At 42.9% G+C, this 17,865-nt stretch overlaps 1 protein-coding gene across 1 annotated transcript; it reads left to right on the top strand.

The window, feature by feature from the left end:
- The first annotated feature begins 1,007 nt into the window (after positions 1–1,007).
- Zfp57 (ZFP57 zinc finger protein) lies at positions 1,008–13,941 on the top strand. The gene is made up of 6 exons (XM_042055779.1): positions 1,008–1,080; positions 2,328–2,472; positions 5,500–5,565; positions 7,068–7,591; positions 10,839–10,874; positions 13,885–13,941. The coding sequence occupies exons 1-6, from the start codon at positions 1,063–1,065 to the stop codon at positions 13,939–13,941; spliced, it is 846 nt and encodes a 281-aa protein (XP_041911713.1). The 5' UTR covers positions 1,008–1,062.
- Positions 13,942–17,865: the final 3,924 nt, after the last annotated feature.

Raw genomic sequence — 17,865 nt, forward strand, 5'->3', positions numbered from 1 at the left:
TATGCTTCCCTTAGCATCTAGAGAGAGGAGGAATAGGTGAGTGGCTCTCTATGGGGAGAGACCTTTTATTTTTCTTCAATGAGTGTAAAATTTTCCGAGTGAACAGGGAACTTAAATGCTGTTGGATTATTATCACTGTGTTATACAAGGATCTGGTTGTAGAAATGATGGCTGACTCATGATGCCAAGACTTAAGATGGTTCGAAATAATGGGAAAGTCTTAACATTCATTTAGTTTGTTTTGCAAGGTTTGATTTAACTTGTACTAGGCTAGCAGTATTGGTACATAGGGTACTCTGAGGTTCTCTGCATGCTGGATAGCGGTCACAGGCTGCAGTTTTCAGACAGCTAGCAGCTTATGAGGGGAAAAGAAACACTCTATAGTGTGCTATGTACTAAGCTATGAGGTTCTGTAGATAAGGTGCACTATTTGATTTCTGACCTAATCATATTTTTAGCTTAAGTCATCAGGGGATAGATCGATTATGAATAATGTAAATAACGGATCTATATTTGAAATCTAAGTCATAGAGCTAGGGGTGTGCGCAATGCTCAGTGGTACAGCACTTGTTGGGTCTGAGCCCCAGGGGACCACACATGTATTCAGGTAACAGAATCTATGTTTCAATCTTTGATCCTGTAAGAGATATTGACTTTCATGTTTCCAATGAAATCAAGTCAGGGAGGATGAAGAGATAGATTCAGTAGTTTGTGATAATTTCTGGTATGTGCTTTTTTCAGTATAGCACTGTAGCTAGAACTAAAGAACTCACTCTCCCATGGGTCAAATGTCCTTGAGTGAATGACCTAATGCTCCTCCACTTGAGGTTTGGGAAGATGGAGCCATTAACAGCTACCTTAAATGGTCCTGCTGAGAAGGTTCCATCCCAGTAGAGGAAGTTAGTGACTGTGTGCTAAGGAAGCACTTGCTTCTTATCCTTTGCTGATATTGTATATTTTCCCCTAACTTCAGGTTTCTAGACGTGGGAACCAACAAATAGTGGCTATAAGCAGTGTGGAATAGACATCAGACACCTAGTACCAGCCTGGCATCATCAAACAATGGGAAGCAAGAAACAGGTAACCAGATCCCTGAACTCTGCAGCCTGGCTTTGAGAGAACTAAAGTTACCAACTGTGAAAGAGGAGAATTGTACATCTGACCATTCAAGGAAGACAGTCTTTTAGAGTAGACACTTTGTTACAAGAAGCAGTATCAAATGCTGGGGCCTTGTAGGACCTCCGTATTTGCCCAGTTCCTCGGAGGTAGAGAGTCACAAGGAGTCCCATTAGTCTTAGGGACCAGGCCAGAAGAGACTAAACCAGAAAGAGACACAGCTAAAGAAAGACATGCCACCTTGGAATAGGTAGTATGTAAGCCTCTCTACAGAAGCCCGGAAGAGAGATTATAGTGGAGGATTAGGGGAGATGGCTCAGTGTGTAAAGTACTTGATGTACAAACATGAGGACACAGCTGAGATTTTCAGTCCCTACACAAAACAAAACAATCACATACACACACATACACACACACACAAATAAAGTGTAACAGGATAATTTTCAAAAAGCTAAGGTAGATGAAGACACACATGCATATAACACAGATCTCAAGTGAAATCTAACAGTGGAAGAGAGAAGATTGGGTGGAGAAATGGAGACCTTAGACTCTCTTGAGGTCTTTTACCACTCCCCCTGCCTCTGGAACTCTTGGAATTTCAGATTGTCCCAAGCCAAACAATAGGGGAGAAAAGAGTTTCATGATTTTCTCTGATACCACCCTAGCATCCTGCATGGGTTCTGTAAGAGCAGCACTTAATATTCCTTCCCTTCTCTTCATCATATCCAGTGGTTTCCTCCTTCTTCTGAATCATCTTTTCCTTTCTGCAAATCACAGACCCTGATTTTGTGCCTTCTTCATACTTGTTCTTTCTTCATGGTCTGAATTCTCTAAACCTCGAGAATATCTCAGGATTTTGTAGTGCGCATCACCATGCATACAGGGCCAAATAAGAGCTTTCATAAGATCATGACGAGAAGTAGACTAGCAACCTGGAAGAACTCTTGCCTTGGAAGCTTAGGCATACAACAGTTTTAAAGGCAAAAAGTACATTGTCAGGTATAAGTTAGGGGAGCCTGGTAATACTTGCTTTAGCTACACAGTTCAGCAGATAGTTTGGTTATGCTTTGGGCTGTGATCAGGATCATAGAAAATCCTGAACGTGTTCCCAAGGCTGATATGGCTGTTTAGAGAGTCCCTAAGCAGACACAAAGTAAGAGCAAGATGGTGTTACCTCAGTCACTTCAGTTTTCTGTGTTTATATTCTTAAGCCTGCCCAGCCCCTCCAGAGACCAATCATTTGTGAGGATGTAGCAGTGTATTTCACCAATGAAGAATGGGCATGTCTGACTGAGAAACAGAAGATCCTTTACCGGAAAGTGCAGTCAGAAACCTTTAAGAACCTGGCATTTGTAGGTAAGAAACCGTGACTCCCTCAGCACTCTCTCTGTCCTATACCCTTAGAATATATGCTTGACTTGTTTTTTCTGCTCAGTTAGATTAAAGTTGGCCCCTAGTTCTATACCTGGAAGGTCTGAGTCTCAAAGTGCAGACTTATATATGAGCTCGCATTGGAAGTGGAGGTAGGAAGGCCAGGTCAAGGGTGGTTCTCAGGTACATGGGAACTTTAAGACAAAATGCCTATGCAGGCCTAGAGAGGGGGTTCAGAGGTTAAGAGAGCACTTGTTCTTCTTGCAGAGGACCTGAGTTCAGTTTCCAGCCCTCACATGGTGGCATACAAACATTGTAGCTCTAGTCCCAGGGGTCCCACCCCTTCTTCTGACTTCTGTGGGTACCAGGCATGTAAGTGGTGTACATACATATAGGAAAAACACCCAACACACACACACACAAAGCAAATTAAAATAAAATAAACCTTAAAACAAACACAAACACCCTGTAGAAAGACAAAGATAATGTTTTGTGAGTGTTCATGTATGTGCAGGTATAATTACGTGTTCACATGGAAGACAGGGTCAACTTTGGGCCTTCACTCCTCAGCACATCATCCACCCTGTTCTTTTTGTCTTCATCAGGGACTCACTAATCTGGAACTCACTGATTCAGTTGTTAGACTGACTGGCCAGTGAGCCCTAAGAATCTGTCTGACTCTGTTTCCTGATATAGGCTTCACAGCCAAGTTCCACTATACCTGGTTTTTATTTTTGTGTGTTCTAGGGGTCAAACTCAAGCACTGATGATTACAAGGCAAACATGTGATGTACTGAGCTACTTCCCCAACCCCAAGATGATTTTTTTTTACATTTTTTTTTATTGATATTTATTGAGCTCTACATTTTTCTTTACTCCCGTCCCTGTCTTCCCCCTCTCCCATTCAATCCTCTCCCAAGGTCCCCTGCTCCCAATTTATTCAGGAGATCTTGTCTTTTTCTGCTTTCTACTTCCCATACAGATTAGATCTATATAAGTCTCTCTTAGTGTCCACATTGTTGTCTAAGTTCTCTGGGATTGTGGTTTGTAAGCTAGCTTTCTTTGCTTTTTGTTTAAAAACCACCTATGAGTGAGTGATAATCATCTTTCTGGGTCTGGGTTACCTCACTCAAAATAGTTTTTTCTAGCTCCATTCATTTTCCTGCAAAATTCAAGCCGTCATTATTTTTTTCTGCTGTGTAGTACTCCATTGTGTAAATGTACCACATTTTCCTCATCCATTCTTCGGTTGAGGGGCATTTAGGTTGTTTCCAGGTTCTGGCTATAGCAAACAAAGCTGCTATGAACATAGTTGAGCACATGTCCTTGTGGCATGATTGAGCATCCTTTGGATATATACCCAAAAGTGGTATTGCTGGGTCTTGAGGAAGATTGTTTCCTAATTTTCTGAGAAATTGCCACAGTGACATCCAAAGGGGCTGTACCAGCTTGCACTCCCACCAGCAATGCAGAAGTGTTCCCTTTTCCCCACAAACCTCTTCAGCATAAGTTGTTATCAGTGTTTTTGATCTTGGCCATTCTTACAGGTGTAAAAGGGAATCTCAGAGTTGTTTTGATTTGCATTTCTCTAATGACTAAGGATGATGAACAACTCCTTAAGTGTCTTTCAGCCAGTTTAGATCCCTCTGTTGAGAGTTCTCTGTTTAGGTCTGTACTTCATTTTTTTTTTATTGGATTATATGATCTTTTTGTGTCCAATTTCTTAAGTTCTTTGTATATTTTGGATATCAGACCTCAGTTTGATGTGGGGGTTAGTGAAGATCTTTTCACATTCTGTAGGCTGTCGTTTTGTCTTGTTGACCGTGTCCTTTGCTTTACAGAAGCTTTTCAGTTTCAGGAGGTCCCATTTATTAATTGTTTCTCTCAGTGTCTGTGCTGCTGGGGTTATGTTTAGGAAGTGATTCCCTGTGCCAATGCGTTCAAGTGTACGTCCCACTTTCTCTTCTATGAGGTTCAGTGTGGCTGGCTTTACGTTGAGGTCTTTGATCCATTTGGACTTGAGTTTTGTGCATGGTGATAGATATGGTTCTATTTTCATTCTTCTACATGTTGATATCCAGTTGTGCCAGCACCACTTGTTAAATATGCTTTCTTTTTTCCATTTGATTTTTTTGTTTCTTTATCAAAGATCAGTTCGAAGATGTGGGTTGATATCCGGGTCTTCTATTAGGTTCCGTTGGTTGTCCTTTCTGTTCTTATGCCAATACCAGGCTGTTTTCAGTACTGTAGCTCTGTAGTAGAGTTTGAAGTCAGGGATTGTGATGCCTCCAGATGTTCTTTTATTGTACAGGATAGTCTTGGCTAACCTGGGTTTTTTGCTTTTCCATATGAAGTTGAGTACCGTTCTTTCGAGGTCATTGAAGAATTTTGCTGGGATTTTGATGGGCATTGCGTTGAACCCAAGACGATTTAAATTTGCCTCTTCAGGCCTGGTGTGTTGACAAAAGCCTAAAATCCAACACTTCTGGGGCTGATGCAGGAGGATCACACATTTAAGCCTCAACCTTGGTTACAGAGATGGGAGGCCAGCTTACACTACATAGACAGACAGACTTGAACACTTCCTGCCTATATATCCAACAATATTTACCTAATCTTGTCTACAAGGCATTATACTAGAAGCTGATTTTTTTTGTTTTGTTTTGTTTGTTTTGTTTTGAGACAGAATTTCTCTGTGGGACACTTTGGACCCACTGTCCTGGAACTCACTCTGTAAACCAGGCTGGCTTGAACTCTCAGAAAACCACCTGCCTCTGCCTCCCTAGTGCCGGGATTAAAGGTGTGCACCACCACCTCCAGGCTAGAAGCTGCCTTCTTAAATGTCTTTTCTGCAAACAAGTGTTGTAAATTGTTGTTCCTTAAAACAAAACTTGATTTTTTTGTGTTTATTTTATATATATGATCATTTTGCGTGTATATTATTTGTGTGCCTCTCACCCCCCCCAAAAAATATATCTCTACTCACTGCCTAAATATTTCTGCCTATACCAGATCAGTACACCAGGCAAAAAGAAAAAAGACAGAAGAGATCAGGTCTCTGTCCCCCAAAGGCAACAGGTAAGATTGGCAAAGGAAGCTGGATATGGTAACTCACATCTGCAACCCCAACACCTCAGCCTCATAGTGTATTTGAGGCCCTCTCATCTCACAAAACCAAGGGATAGCAAAACAGCTCAATGGTTAAAAATGCCTGCCACCAATGCTTTCAATTGGAATTTAATATGTATTTGGAAGGAAGAATCAAACCAACAAGCTGTCTGCTTACCTCATTAAGCATTTTGTAGCGTTTATATGCATGCAAAAATATGGGTACAAAATAATAAAAATATAATTTTAAAATTGAAAAGTAAATGCCAAAGGAGAAAGGAAGGTAAAAAGGACCGAGAACAATCGCAGGATGAAGAGCTGTCCTAGAGGGTCCAAGCTCAGTAGATCATCTCAATATCTATACCTTTTCATCTTGATTAGACTTGGGACTTGAAGAAACCTTGAGATCAAGGGTTTAAGTCCACTGACTTCGTAACTGAAAGCCAAGACTTTCAAAATAAGGAATCTAGTTTCTAGGAATCGAGAGATCACATGTGGGTCGCTGTGTCAGTTTCTCTTTGGTCCACAAGTTCTTCCCAAGAGAAAGTGGAGAAACAATGTAGAAACAATGTTGAGGTGGAGAAGAATAAACTTGTTCCTAAGGTAAGAACAAGGAAGGCTTAGTCTTGGAGAGGAATGCTAATTTAGGTTGGTCACACCCCCCAGTCTGAGACAGTCTTGCTGAGTTACTTCTTATCCCAGTTAATTGTTCATAATCAATAGCATAACTTTTCACCCCCAATTTACATGATAAAGTAGTCTTCCCTTTGCCTAGCTCACTGGGAGAGACAGCACTTGCTTGGATGGTTTGCCTTCCCAACAATAGGGTGAGCTCTTGTTCTGAAGGGATTTTGTTTCAGTGGTTTCTAAAGCTACAGCCACAATTAGCTCTGGGCCAATTTATGTGTTTGTTGTCTTTATGGAGCTGGGGATTGAACCCAGGGCTTTGTGTATACTAGGCAAGTGCCCTTCTGCTGAGTTACATCCCTAGCCCCTGAGTTCTGATTTTTTTTTTATACAAGACACAGTAATACATTAAACTAAAATACTAGTAAAAATTGAATAATTATAATCTATGTTAGAAAGTTATGTGAATGTGGTCTTACAGTAGGGAATTCAACCTTTAATATTTTGGGACTGTGACAGACACATGTGAAATCAGGGATGAGGAGAGATTACTGCTTAGTATATGGTCTTGTCACCTGTGAGAATATGAGCAATACTGAGCTTGAGAGAATGGACTTCCAAGATGTAAGCTGGTATTTAGATATTTGAGATCATAGAAGATTCCTATGAAATTTTTACTAGCTTTCATTATTGTCTGTTTGTTTTCTCTATTTCTATCCTATAAGATCCAAGGATGAATGGTTGAGTTTAAAGGTTGGGGAGATGGAGAGTGACTCCTACTGAGTGAAAACCTTGTGTTGGTGACATTATCAGTGGCAAACTGTATTTTCCCTCCTCCACCACAGGAAGCAAGAAGAGGAATTCTCAAGATCCTAGCTCAAATCTGGAAGATGAAGAGAGCAATGATAAGGAGAGGGACTCTCTTGCTTGTACAGGGATGTTCAAAGGTGGACCACTCTATTTCTGCCTGACCTGTGGCAAATGTTACAAAAAGTACATCAACCTCTTTAATCACCAGTTCAAGGCCCAGAAGACTACTAGCCTCAACGCCGTGGGCTCCAAGCCTCAGCATCATAGAGAGAGGACTTTCGCTTGCCAGCTCTGTAACAAGACCTACCGTGATCCTTCTGGACTGAGCCGTCACCGACGTACTCATTTAGGTTATAGGCCCAGTTCATGCTCTGTGTGTGGAAAACGCTTCCGGGATCAGTCTGAAGTCAAACGCCACATGAAGGTACACGAAAACAGGAAGCCAGTGACTGGCAACCAGGAACGTGAGGTGAAGAAGGTTCCACTTAAAACAGCTGGACCCCAAGGTCCCAACCTCAGGCATGTGAAAGTGATCCAAAGACCAGTGGTCAGGGCTAAGGCAAGTTGCAGCAGAGACTCATCTCTGAATGTCAAATCCAGCTGTATTCCAGTAAAATGCTCAAGAAGAAACATCTATTGCCCCTATTGTTTGATACATTTTAGCAAGAGGACCTGCTTCTTAACCCACCTTAAGCTCCACTTCAAAAATGAGCCCAACCAATACCTCCGTTGCAGAGAGTCCTCCCACTCATCCGTGGTGGTAGGTTCCGAAAAGAACACCCATAGGAAGCAGGATATTTACTGTTGCCCTGTCTGTGACATCTGCTTTAAGGAAAAGGAAAGCCTGCTGGATCACATGTGCTGTAAAGAATCAGGCAGACCCATTAAGTGCTGGGAAATCCTGGGTCATTTGCTTGCTTTTCTTGATGATCCCTTTGAAGCCAGGAAATATTTCAAAAGTAAAGGAGTCCTCAAGGGAAGAAAAGAAGAAAAAATGAAATCCAGGAGGACAAGATGAAACATGCCTGCAGTGAGAATTTCTGAAACAGAAGTAAAGGACAAGTCAGGGGTGTGGTTTGTTGACAGGGTGCAGGCAGCATTTCACGTCCCTGGGCTTCTTCAAAGCATGGTCCCAGTCAAAAACAACATTCTTAATGTGCTGCCCTAGTACTCAAGTGTCAAGGTTATCAAAACCAAGGAAAGTCAGAGAAATTGAAACAGCCTTAAGGATCAATTGAGATTGAATGTGTAGTGCCTTATATAGCATCTTAGAAAAGACAAAGGACATTAGTGGTAACTAGAGTGTAAATGAAATAGGTATAGATGAATGTGTCAATATTGTTTCATAAATTATAAATGTATGGTGATGCAAGACTTATTTCATGTACGTGTGTGTTTGCATGAGTTCATGGGGAGCACACACAAGCAGTGCCCTGGAGGTCAGAAGATGACTGTGAGCCACTTTGTGAGTGTAGTACCGAAACTGGGTCCTCTGCAAGAGCAGCCAGTGCTCTTAACTATTGATCTGTATCTTCAGACTTGCAGGATGTTTTAAAGAGAGAAACTGGAGGCTGGGCGATGGTGGCGCATGCCTTTAATCCCAGCACTTGGGAGGCAGAGGCAGGTGGATCTCTGTGAGTTCGAGACCAGCCTGGTCTACAGAGCTAGTTCCAGCACAGGCTCCAAAGCCACAGAGAAACCCTGTCTCAAAAACAAACAAACAAACAAAAACAGAGAAACTGGAGGAGGCTCTGTGCCTCAATTTTGCAGATTTTTTTAAAAATTTTAATTCAGTTTAAGATGGGTGTGTGAGTGTGTGTGTGTGTGTGTGTGTGTGTGTGAGACAGAGAGAGGAGCTGGAGGTACAGGCTTACTGTGAGCCATCTGTGGGTGCTGAGAATCAAATTCAGGTCCTTTGCAAAATCTGTAAGTGCTCTTAACCATCTGTCCAGCCCCATACATTCTAAAATTTAAAAGATCATGTTTACAAAATAATCTTCAAGGGCTGGAGTGTTGTTCAGTGATACATTGTTTTGTTTTTTTTTTTTCTCTGTGCCTTCGGTTGAGTGGGTTGAATTTCCAGTTCTGCTCCTATGTGTAGGAGCATGCCCCCCCCCCAAACCTTGCCCAACTCCCTGCCCAATAAAAAACAAAACAAGTATCAACCCTCAGGGATAGAACAGAAAGTGGAAAGTAATGTTGACATCGAGGAATTGGAGAGGGGAATACTTAGAGACACAACAGGACTCCTTATAAGAGCTCTACTTGCTTCCAACCACTGTGTAGTCCTGGTCACTCAGATGCATCTTCATCCCCTACACCCTGGCCCAGCCTTCAGTAGACCCTTTCTGGCTGATTCCCTAACCCTGCTCTCTCCTGGCTTACACGATCTAAGAGGATAGAGCAGCAGCGCCCTCGTGTGGCCATGATATTGAAGACAGACGACCCCAGTTCTCTGGCTTCCCGCGGAAACTTCCCCGTGGTCCAAAGCTTTCAGCAGCAAGAGACTGGCTCAGTATCCAAAACTGTCAGGTTCAGGGTCTGAGTGCTTCCCAAATCCACGCAAACGCAGATGCGTCCCTCCCTTGAGTGCTGGAGGACTCTGACTCGCTCCTGAAGGCTCCAGGTTGACTACACAGCTCCTTCTTGCTCCCATTGTGCTGGGACTTCCCTCCTGAGAACCAGCCCAGAACTCCACAAATAAGATGGAGGAGGGGCCAGAGACACCCAGGGCTTGGTCCTGGGAAGACGGCGAGGCCCCGGAAGTGAAAATAGAGGCGTTGAGACCAGGAGAGTGTTCAAAGGAATGGTGGGCGGAGGTCCGAGAGAAAGGGACACAGGAAGTTCAGACTGAAACACCAGAGCTTCAGGGGTGGGTTCAGTTCAGACAGGCTTAGAGTGCCACTTTTCAGATGTATATGACCACTGAGAGGGGGAGAGGAAGGGGGAACAGAGGGCAAGGGATTTATTTTCATTGTGTTTTATGTGTATGGGAATACATTTTGCCTGAATCCACACTTGTGCACCACTTGAATGGTTGGTATTCTTAGAGGCCAGAAGAAGGTGTCTGATCTCCTGGAACTGGAGTTATGGAGGGTTGTGACCCTCCATGTGGGTGCTGAGAACTAACCCCAGTCTTCTGCAAGAGCAGCCAGTGCTCCCAAAAGTGCGAAGCAATCTTTCCAGTCCTCAGGACTTTTATATTTTACAAATCTGGAAACTTTGTGATAGTCTCATTGATTGTTTGGTGTTGGTGGGTTTTGTTTGTGTTTGTTTTTGACAAGACGTTCTCATGTAGCCAAGTCTCAAACTTGAGATCTTACGTCACACTAAGAAAATGCCCTGTCACTGAGTTACATCCTCAGGCCGTTTTTGTTTGTTTTGTTTTGTTTTGTTTGCTTCAACTGCACCCCGGTATGCCAGCCTTGGCTGAGCAGTGCGGGGTGAGCATGCTCCATTTTTCCTACTTTTAAAATGGGATATTTAAGTGTCTCTTTTCTACATCTGTGTGATTTAGTGATCAACAAAGATTTGGTCAGTTTCTATTCAAGCTTTGTGCCCACCCTATCTATAGTCATCTGGTTTCTATGATTTCTCAGAAATTTCCAAGCATACTAACAGCTAAGAATTCTGGATGTTAGTGATTTATGCCATTAAGGGTTCTTTGCTTGCTTTGTTTTGTAATTTTAAGCAGGCTTCTCTGTAACCTAGACTGGTTGCAAGTATGCTGCAATCCTATCTTTAGTGCTGAGATTATTAGATCCCTGAAAGCACCTGACTGTCCATTAAGACTTTTTCTGTTTCAGTCTGTGTTGATTGGAGGAAAGGGGGCAAAGGTGCAGGTTTGTAAATCCCACCAAGACAGGTTCTGCCTTTTAAGGATAGACCTTCATGATCTGGCTTTTCTACAATCATGAATGCTTTTTTAGGTAGCCAAACTGGAGTCTGGAAAGAATTTGTGTTCAGATTTTTGTTTGTGGTACTGGGTAAGGAACCCAGGGCTTTGTCTATGTTAGGCAAACATTCTGCACTCCTTGCATCAGCTGCTATATTCAGATTTTGGATCTCAGACCTTCTGTGCTTGCCTGTGATCTAAATACTGTCAACACTAGATCTACTGGGGCTGCTGCAATTTGCTTAGGACTTGGTAAACACACAAGGGTACTCTTTTAAAGTTTCTTTTGCTAGGGTTGGCAGTGGTGGTGCAGGCCTTTAATCCCAGCACTCTGGATGCAGAGGCAGGTGGATCTCTGTGAGTTCAAGGCCAGCCTGGTCTACAAGAGCTAGTTCCAGGATAGATTCCAAAGCTACAGAGAAACCTGTCTGGAAATCAAAGCTTCTATTGCTATGATAAACACCAAGATCAGAAAGCAAGTTAGAGTGGAAAGGGTTTATTTGGCTTACACTTCCGGATCAGTGTTCATCACTGCAGAAAGTTAGGACAGGAACTCAAACAGGGCTGTAACCTGGAGGCAGGATCTGATGAAGAGGCCATGGGGTGATGCTTACTGGCTTGCTCCTCATGACTTGCTCAGCCTCCTTTCTTATGTAACCCAGGATTAGCAGCCTAGGGATGACAGCACCCACATTGAGCTGGGCCCTCCCCCATCCATCACTAAGAAATGCCTTGCTGGGACTGGAGAGGTGGATCAGAGGTTGAGAGCAGTTGTGTGTCTTATGTTATGTGTAGGGTTGTTTTTTGTTTCTTTTTTTTCCCTGTATAGTGTAGGCTGGCCTGGAACTCACTTCCACCTGCATAGTAGAATTAACAAAATTGAATCAGGCTTTCAGGAACCCTTCCTGTTCCCCACCCCCAATCCCAGTAGTAAATACTTAATTCTGGAAAATGGATTTCCTAGGGCAGATGATACCAGTGATGATCAACCATAGGTGGGGAAAGAAGTGGCATTGGGCTTCTTAAGAACTAAATTTCTGACCTTGGCAGGCAGCCACCCGATGTGGGTGGGTTACAGGCATAGCAGGATCAGAGGGACTACAAGTGTGGCCATTGAACAACGGATTCCTAACATGAGGCAGTTGCCTGCCTGAGTTCAAGCCACTGTGTTCCCATCGAGCCCGGCCATTCAGGGGATTGTGGTCCTCTGATGATGAGCGCTGGGGAAGACTAAGCCAGTCGAGGCACTGTTGGGCTGCCAAGCCCCAGGCAGGGCTGATGGAGGCTGGGAGGGCCCTGAGCGAGCAGGGAAAAGCTCATGAGGCAGATCCCCGGGTGTTTCACGGTTGGGACCGTCCACATCCAACAAAGTCTACAGCGTGCAGGCATTTCTCCCAGGTTGTGTGTGTGAGAGAGACCGGGCCTCAGTGTTAGAGAGAGATGGACCTGTCATGCGGCAAGGCTGCTTGACCTTCATGTGTTGAACTTTTGAGACAGGGATTACACGTATGTGCCATGCACCCAGCCGGACTCCTCAGATTTGAGGTAACCATGAATAATTTAGGTGGAGGAGTAGAATCAGGATTGAGAGATGCCCGCACATTTCCTCCAGAAAATTACCCTATGGAAGGGTGGAACAAAGCCAGGGTACAAGTGAACCCACTTGAAACCTCCTGGGAATTAACAACCAAGTCGTCTTATTCAGTCTCCTCACACTCTCAGGGTTCCTGGACCAGTAAAATACAAAAGGAGGTAAAAGAGGGAGGAGGTGGGGGAAGGTAAGCACTACCCACAATTCTGGAGATTCTGTCTTAGTCTTCCTGGTTCTCGGGTAATGGACTGGGTAACCACGGTTACATCTTCTTGCAATTGTGAAGATTTGATGATAGCAGGGGCCTTCCTTGCTGAAAATTTAAGGACAGGTCCATGAGAACACTAGTATAGAGCTGTTTGGAATTTAATGGCTGAAAAATGGGAGGGGAAGATTGGTCAGTACCTCTCAAGCATCAGTCTTGAGTGGTCTTAAGAGAAAGAGAAAGAGGATGAAAGGTAAGAGAGAAGGAAGAAAATCAACTTCAGATCCTGGGAATGCAGCTTTCTTGGCAACTTCTTGGGGATCCAGTTAGCAATTACTCTAATGCCTTGTTACTGGCTGGTGTTTTCACTTAATTAAAGAAATGGGCAGCAAGGAGAGGGTCTCTTGTTTTTATGCCTTTATGCTTCCCTTAGCATCTAGAGAGAGGAGGAATAGGTGAGTGGCTCTCTATGGGGAGAGACCTTTTATTTTTCTTCAATGAGTGTAAAATTTTCCGAGTGAACAGGGAACTTAAATGCTGTTGGATTATTATCACTGTGTTATACAAGGATCTGGTTGTAGAAGTGATGGCTGACTCATGATGCCAAGACTTAAGATGGTTCGAAATAATGGGAAAGTCTTAACATTCATTTAGTTTGTTTTGCAAGGTTTGATTTAACTTGTACTAGGCTAGCAGTATTGGTACATAGGGTACTCTGAGGTTCTCTGCATGCTGGATAGCGGTCACAGGCTGCAGTTTTCAGACAGCTAGCAGCTTAGGAGGGGAAAAGAAACACTCTGCATTGTGCTATGTACCAAGCTATGAGGTTCTGTAGATAAGGTGCACTATTTGATTTCTGACCTAATCATATTTTTAGCTTAAGTCATCAGGGGATAGATCGATTATGAATAATGTAGAAAACTGATCTATATATTAAAATCTAAGTCATAGAGCTTGGGGTGTGCGCAATGCTCAGTGGTACAGCACTTGTTGGGTCTGAGCCCCAAGGGACCACACACGTATTCAGGTAACAGAATCTATGTTTCAATCTTTGATCCTGTAAGAGATATTGACTTTCATGTTTCCAATGAAATCAAGTCAGGGAGGATGAAGAGACAGATTCAGTAGTTTGTGATAATTTCTGGTATGTGCTTTTTTCAGTATAGCACTGTAGCTAGAACTAAAGAACTCACTCTCCCATGGGTCAAATGTCCTTGAGTGAATGACCTAATGCTCCTCCACTTGAGGTTTGGGAAGATGGAGCCATTAACAGCTACCTTAAATGGTCCTGCTGAGAAGGTTCCATCCCAGTAGAGGAAGTTAGTGACTGTGTGCTAAGGAAGCACTTGCTTCTTATCTTTTGCTGATATTGTATATTTTCCCCTAACTTCAGGTTTCTAGACGTGGGAACCAACAAATAGTGGCTATAAGCAGTGTGGAATAGACATCAGACACCTAATACCAGCCTGGCATCATCAAACAATGGGAAGCAAGAAACAGGTAACCAGATCCCTGAACTCTGCAGCCTGGCTTTGAGAGAACTAAAGTTACCAACTGTGAAAGAGGAGAATTGTACATCTGACCATTCAAGGAAGACAGTCTTTTAGAGTAGACACTTTGTTACAAGAAGCAGTATCAAATGCTGGGGCCTTGTAGGACCTCCGTATTTGCCCAGTTCCTGGGAGGTAGAGAGTCACAAGGAGTCCCATTAGTCTTAGGGACCAGGTCAGAAGAGACTAAACCAGAAAGAGACACAGCTAAAGAAAGACATGCCGCCTTGGAATAGGTAGTATGTAAGCCTCTCTACAGAAGCCCGGAAGAGAGATTATGGTGGAGGATTAGGGGAGATGGCTCAGTGTGTAAAGTACTTGATGTACAAACATGAGGACACAGCTGAGATTTTTAGTGACCACATAAAACAAAACAATATACCACAAAAATAATAGGTGCAACAGGATAATCCCAGAGGCTTTCTTGCTGGATACTCTTGTTGAATTGGTTAGCTCCAGGTTCAATGAGAGATATCTCAAAAAAATTAAGGCAGCAGAAGATACATAAACCTATAATAGAGAGATCTCAAGTGAAATCTAACAGTGGAAGAGAGAAGATCGGTGGAGAAATGGAGACCTTAGACTCTCTGAGGTCTTTTACCTACTCCCCTGCCTCTGGTTCAAGTGGGACTTCAGATTGTCCCAGGAGAGACAGAAAAGAATTTCATGATTTTCTCTATCTGATATCACCCTAGCATCCTGCACAGAGCAGCAGTTAATATTCCTTCTCTTCTCTTCATTAAATTCAGTGATTTCCTCCTTCTATATCATCCTTTCCTTTCTGCAAATCACAGTCCCTGATTTTGTGCCTTCTCCATGCTTGTTCCTTCTTCATGGTCTGAATTCTCTAAACCGTGAGAATATCTCAGGATTTTATAGTGCAGGTGAGAATGTTAGACATCACCATGCATACAGGGCCAAATAAGTCTTTCATTTAAACTGGTGTTGAGAAGCAGACTAGCCACCTTGGAAGAACTCTTGGCATGAAAGCTTAGGTGTGCAACAGTTTTAAAGGCAAAAAACGCATTGTCAGGTATAAGTTAGTGGAGCCTGGTAACATTTGCGTTAGCTGCAAATTTCAGCAGATAGTTTGGTTATGCTTTGGGCTGTGGTCAGGATCATAGAAAATCCTGAACGTGATGCCAGGGCTGATAAGACAAGTTAGAGAGTCCCTAAGCAAAAGTCAGAGCAAGATGGCGTTACCTAAATCACTTCAGTTTGTGTGTGTGTGTGTGTGTGTTTACATTTTTAAGTCTGCCCAGCCACGCCAGAGACCAATCATTTGTGAAGATGTAGCACCAATGAAGAATGGGCATGTCTGACTGAGAAACAGAAGATCCTTTACCGGAAAGTGCAGTCAGAAACCTTTAAGAACCTGGCATTTGTGGGTAAGAGACCGTGACTCCCTCAGCACTCTCTCTGTCCTATACCCTTAGAATATATGCTTGATTTGTTTTGCTTAGGTAGATTAAAGTTGGCCCCTAGTTCTCTACCCGGAAGATCTGAGTCTCAAAGTGCAGACTTATATATGAGCTCACATTGGAAGGGGAGGTAGGAAGGCCAGGTCAAGGGTGGTTCTCAGGTACATGGGAACTTTAAGACAAAACGCCTATGCAGGCCTAGAGAGGGGGCTCAAAGTTAAGAGAGCACTTGTTCTTCTTGCAGAGGACCTGAGTTCAGTTTCCAGCCCTCACATGGTGGCATACAAACATTGTAGCTCTAGTCCCAGGGGTCCCACCCCTTCTTCTGACTTCTGTGGGTACCAGGCATGTAAGTGGTGTACATACATATAGGAAAAACACCCAACACACACACACACACACACACACACACACACACACACACAAAGCAAATTAAAATAAAATAAACCTTAAAACAAACACAAACACCCTGTAGAAAGACAAAGATAATGTTTTGTGAGTGTTCATGTATGTGCAGGTATAATTACGTGTTCACATGGAAGACAGGGTCAACTTTGGGCCTTCACTCCTCAGCACATCATCCACCCTGTTCTTTTTGTCTTTATTAGGGACTCACTAATCTGGAACTCACTGATTCAGTTAGACTGACTGGCCAGTGAGCCCTAAGAATCTGCCTGTCTCTGCTTCCTGGTATAGGCTTTACATCCAAGTTGCACTATACCTGGTTTTTTTTTTTTTTTTTTTTTTTTTTTTTTTTTTTTTTTTTGTGCTTTCTGGAGGTTAAACTCAAGCACTGAAGATTGCAATGCAAACATTTGATGTACTGAGCTGCTTCCCTATCCGCAAGACGATTTTCACCATATTGTGAAAATATGTAAATTTGCCTATTCAGGCCTGGTTTGCTAGCAAAAGCCTAAAATGCCAACACTTCTGATGCAGGGGCTGATGCAGGAAAAGCACACATTTAAGCCCCAATCTTGGTTATAGACATTGAGGCCAGCTTGGACTACATAGTGAAACTATCTTGAAAACTACCTGCCTATATATCCAACAATATTTACTTAAACTTGTGTGCAAGGCATTGTAATACAAGCGATTTTTTTTGTTTTATTTTGTTTTTGTTTTGAGACAGGGTTCTCTGTGGGACACTTCCAACGGACTGTTCTGGAACTCACTCTGTAGACTGGGCTGGCCTTGAACTGACAGAAATCCTGCCTCTGCCTCCTAAGTGCTGGGATTAAAGGTGTGCACCACCACCTTCAGGATAGAAGCTGCCTTCTTAAATATCTTTCCTGGAACCACCTGTTGTAAATTGTGGTTCCTTAAAATAAAACAAAACTTGATTTTTTTTTTGGTTTATTTTATGTATATGAACATTTTTCTGTACACTATGTGTGTGCCTGGTATCCATGGTGGTTAGAAGGGTGCATGGGATTCCCTGAGACTGGACTTGTGGATAGTTGTAATACACCATGCAGTTAATGGGAAAAGAACCCAGAACCTCTGCAGACTAGCAAGTGTACTAAACAGGTAAGACATTTCTCCAACCCTGGATTGAAGTTCTTAAAGCAGGCACATGGGAGCTTGCCTATTGTCTGCATAAGACATAAAGGGGTTTAGCGTGGGACCAACTTGTTTCATTTGAACTCCGTATCTCATCACGCAAAAGGAGAGAGCATTCAGAACCAGCTTGCCATGTATGGTGTGACCTTGGTGTCAAAGACAACAAAACTGCCTCTCACCCACCAAAAATATAACTCTACACACTGCCTAAATATTTTCTGCCAATACCAGATCAGAACACCAGGCAAAAAGAAAAAAGACAGAAGAGATCAGGTCTCTGTCCCTCAAAGGCAACAGGTAAGAATGGCAAAGGAAGCTGGATATGGTAACTCACATCTGCAACCCCAACACCTCAGCCTCATAGTGTATTTGAGGCCCTCTCATCTCACAAAACCAAGGATCAGGAAAAACAGTTCAGTAGTTAAAAATGCCTGCCACCAATGCTTGCAATTGGAAGTTAACATGTGCTTGGAAGGAAAGAATCAATCCAACAAGCTGTCTCCTTACCTCCATAAGCATGTTGTAGCGTTTATAGGCATGCATACAATATAATAAAAGTATAATTTTGAAACTGAAAAATAAATGCCAAAGGAGAAAGGAAGGTAAAA

The sequence above is a fragment of the Arvicola amphibius genome, chromosome 9 (genome assembly GCF_903992535.2).
Source record: "Arvicola amphibius chromosome 9, mArvAmp1.2, whole genome shotgun sequence".
Classification (NCBI taxonomy): domain Eukaryota; kingdom Metazoa; phylum Chordata; class Mammalia; order Rodentia; family Cricetidae; genus Arvicola; species Arvicola amphibius.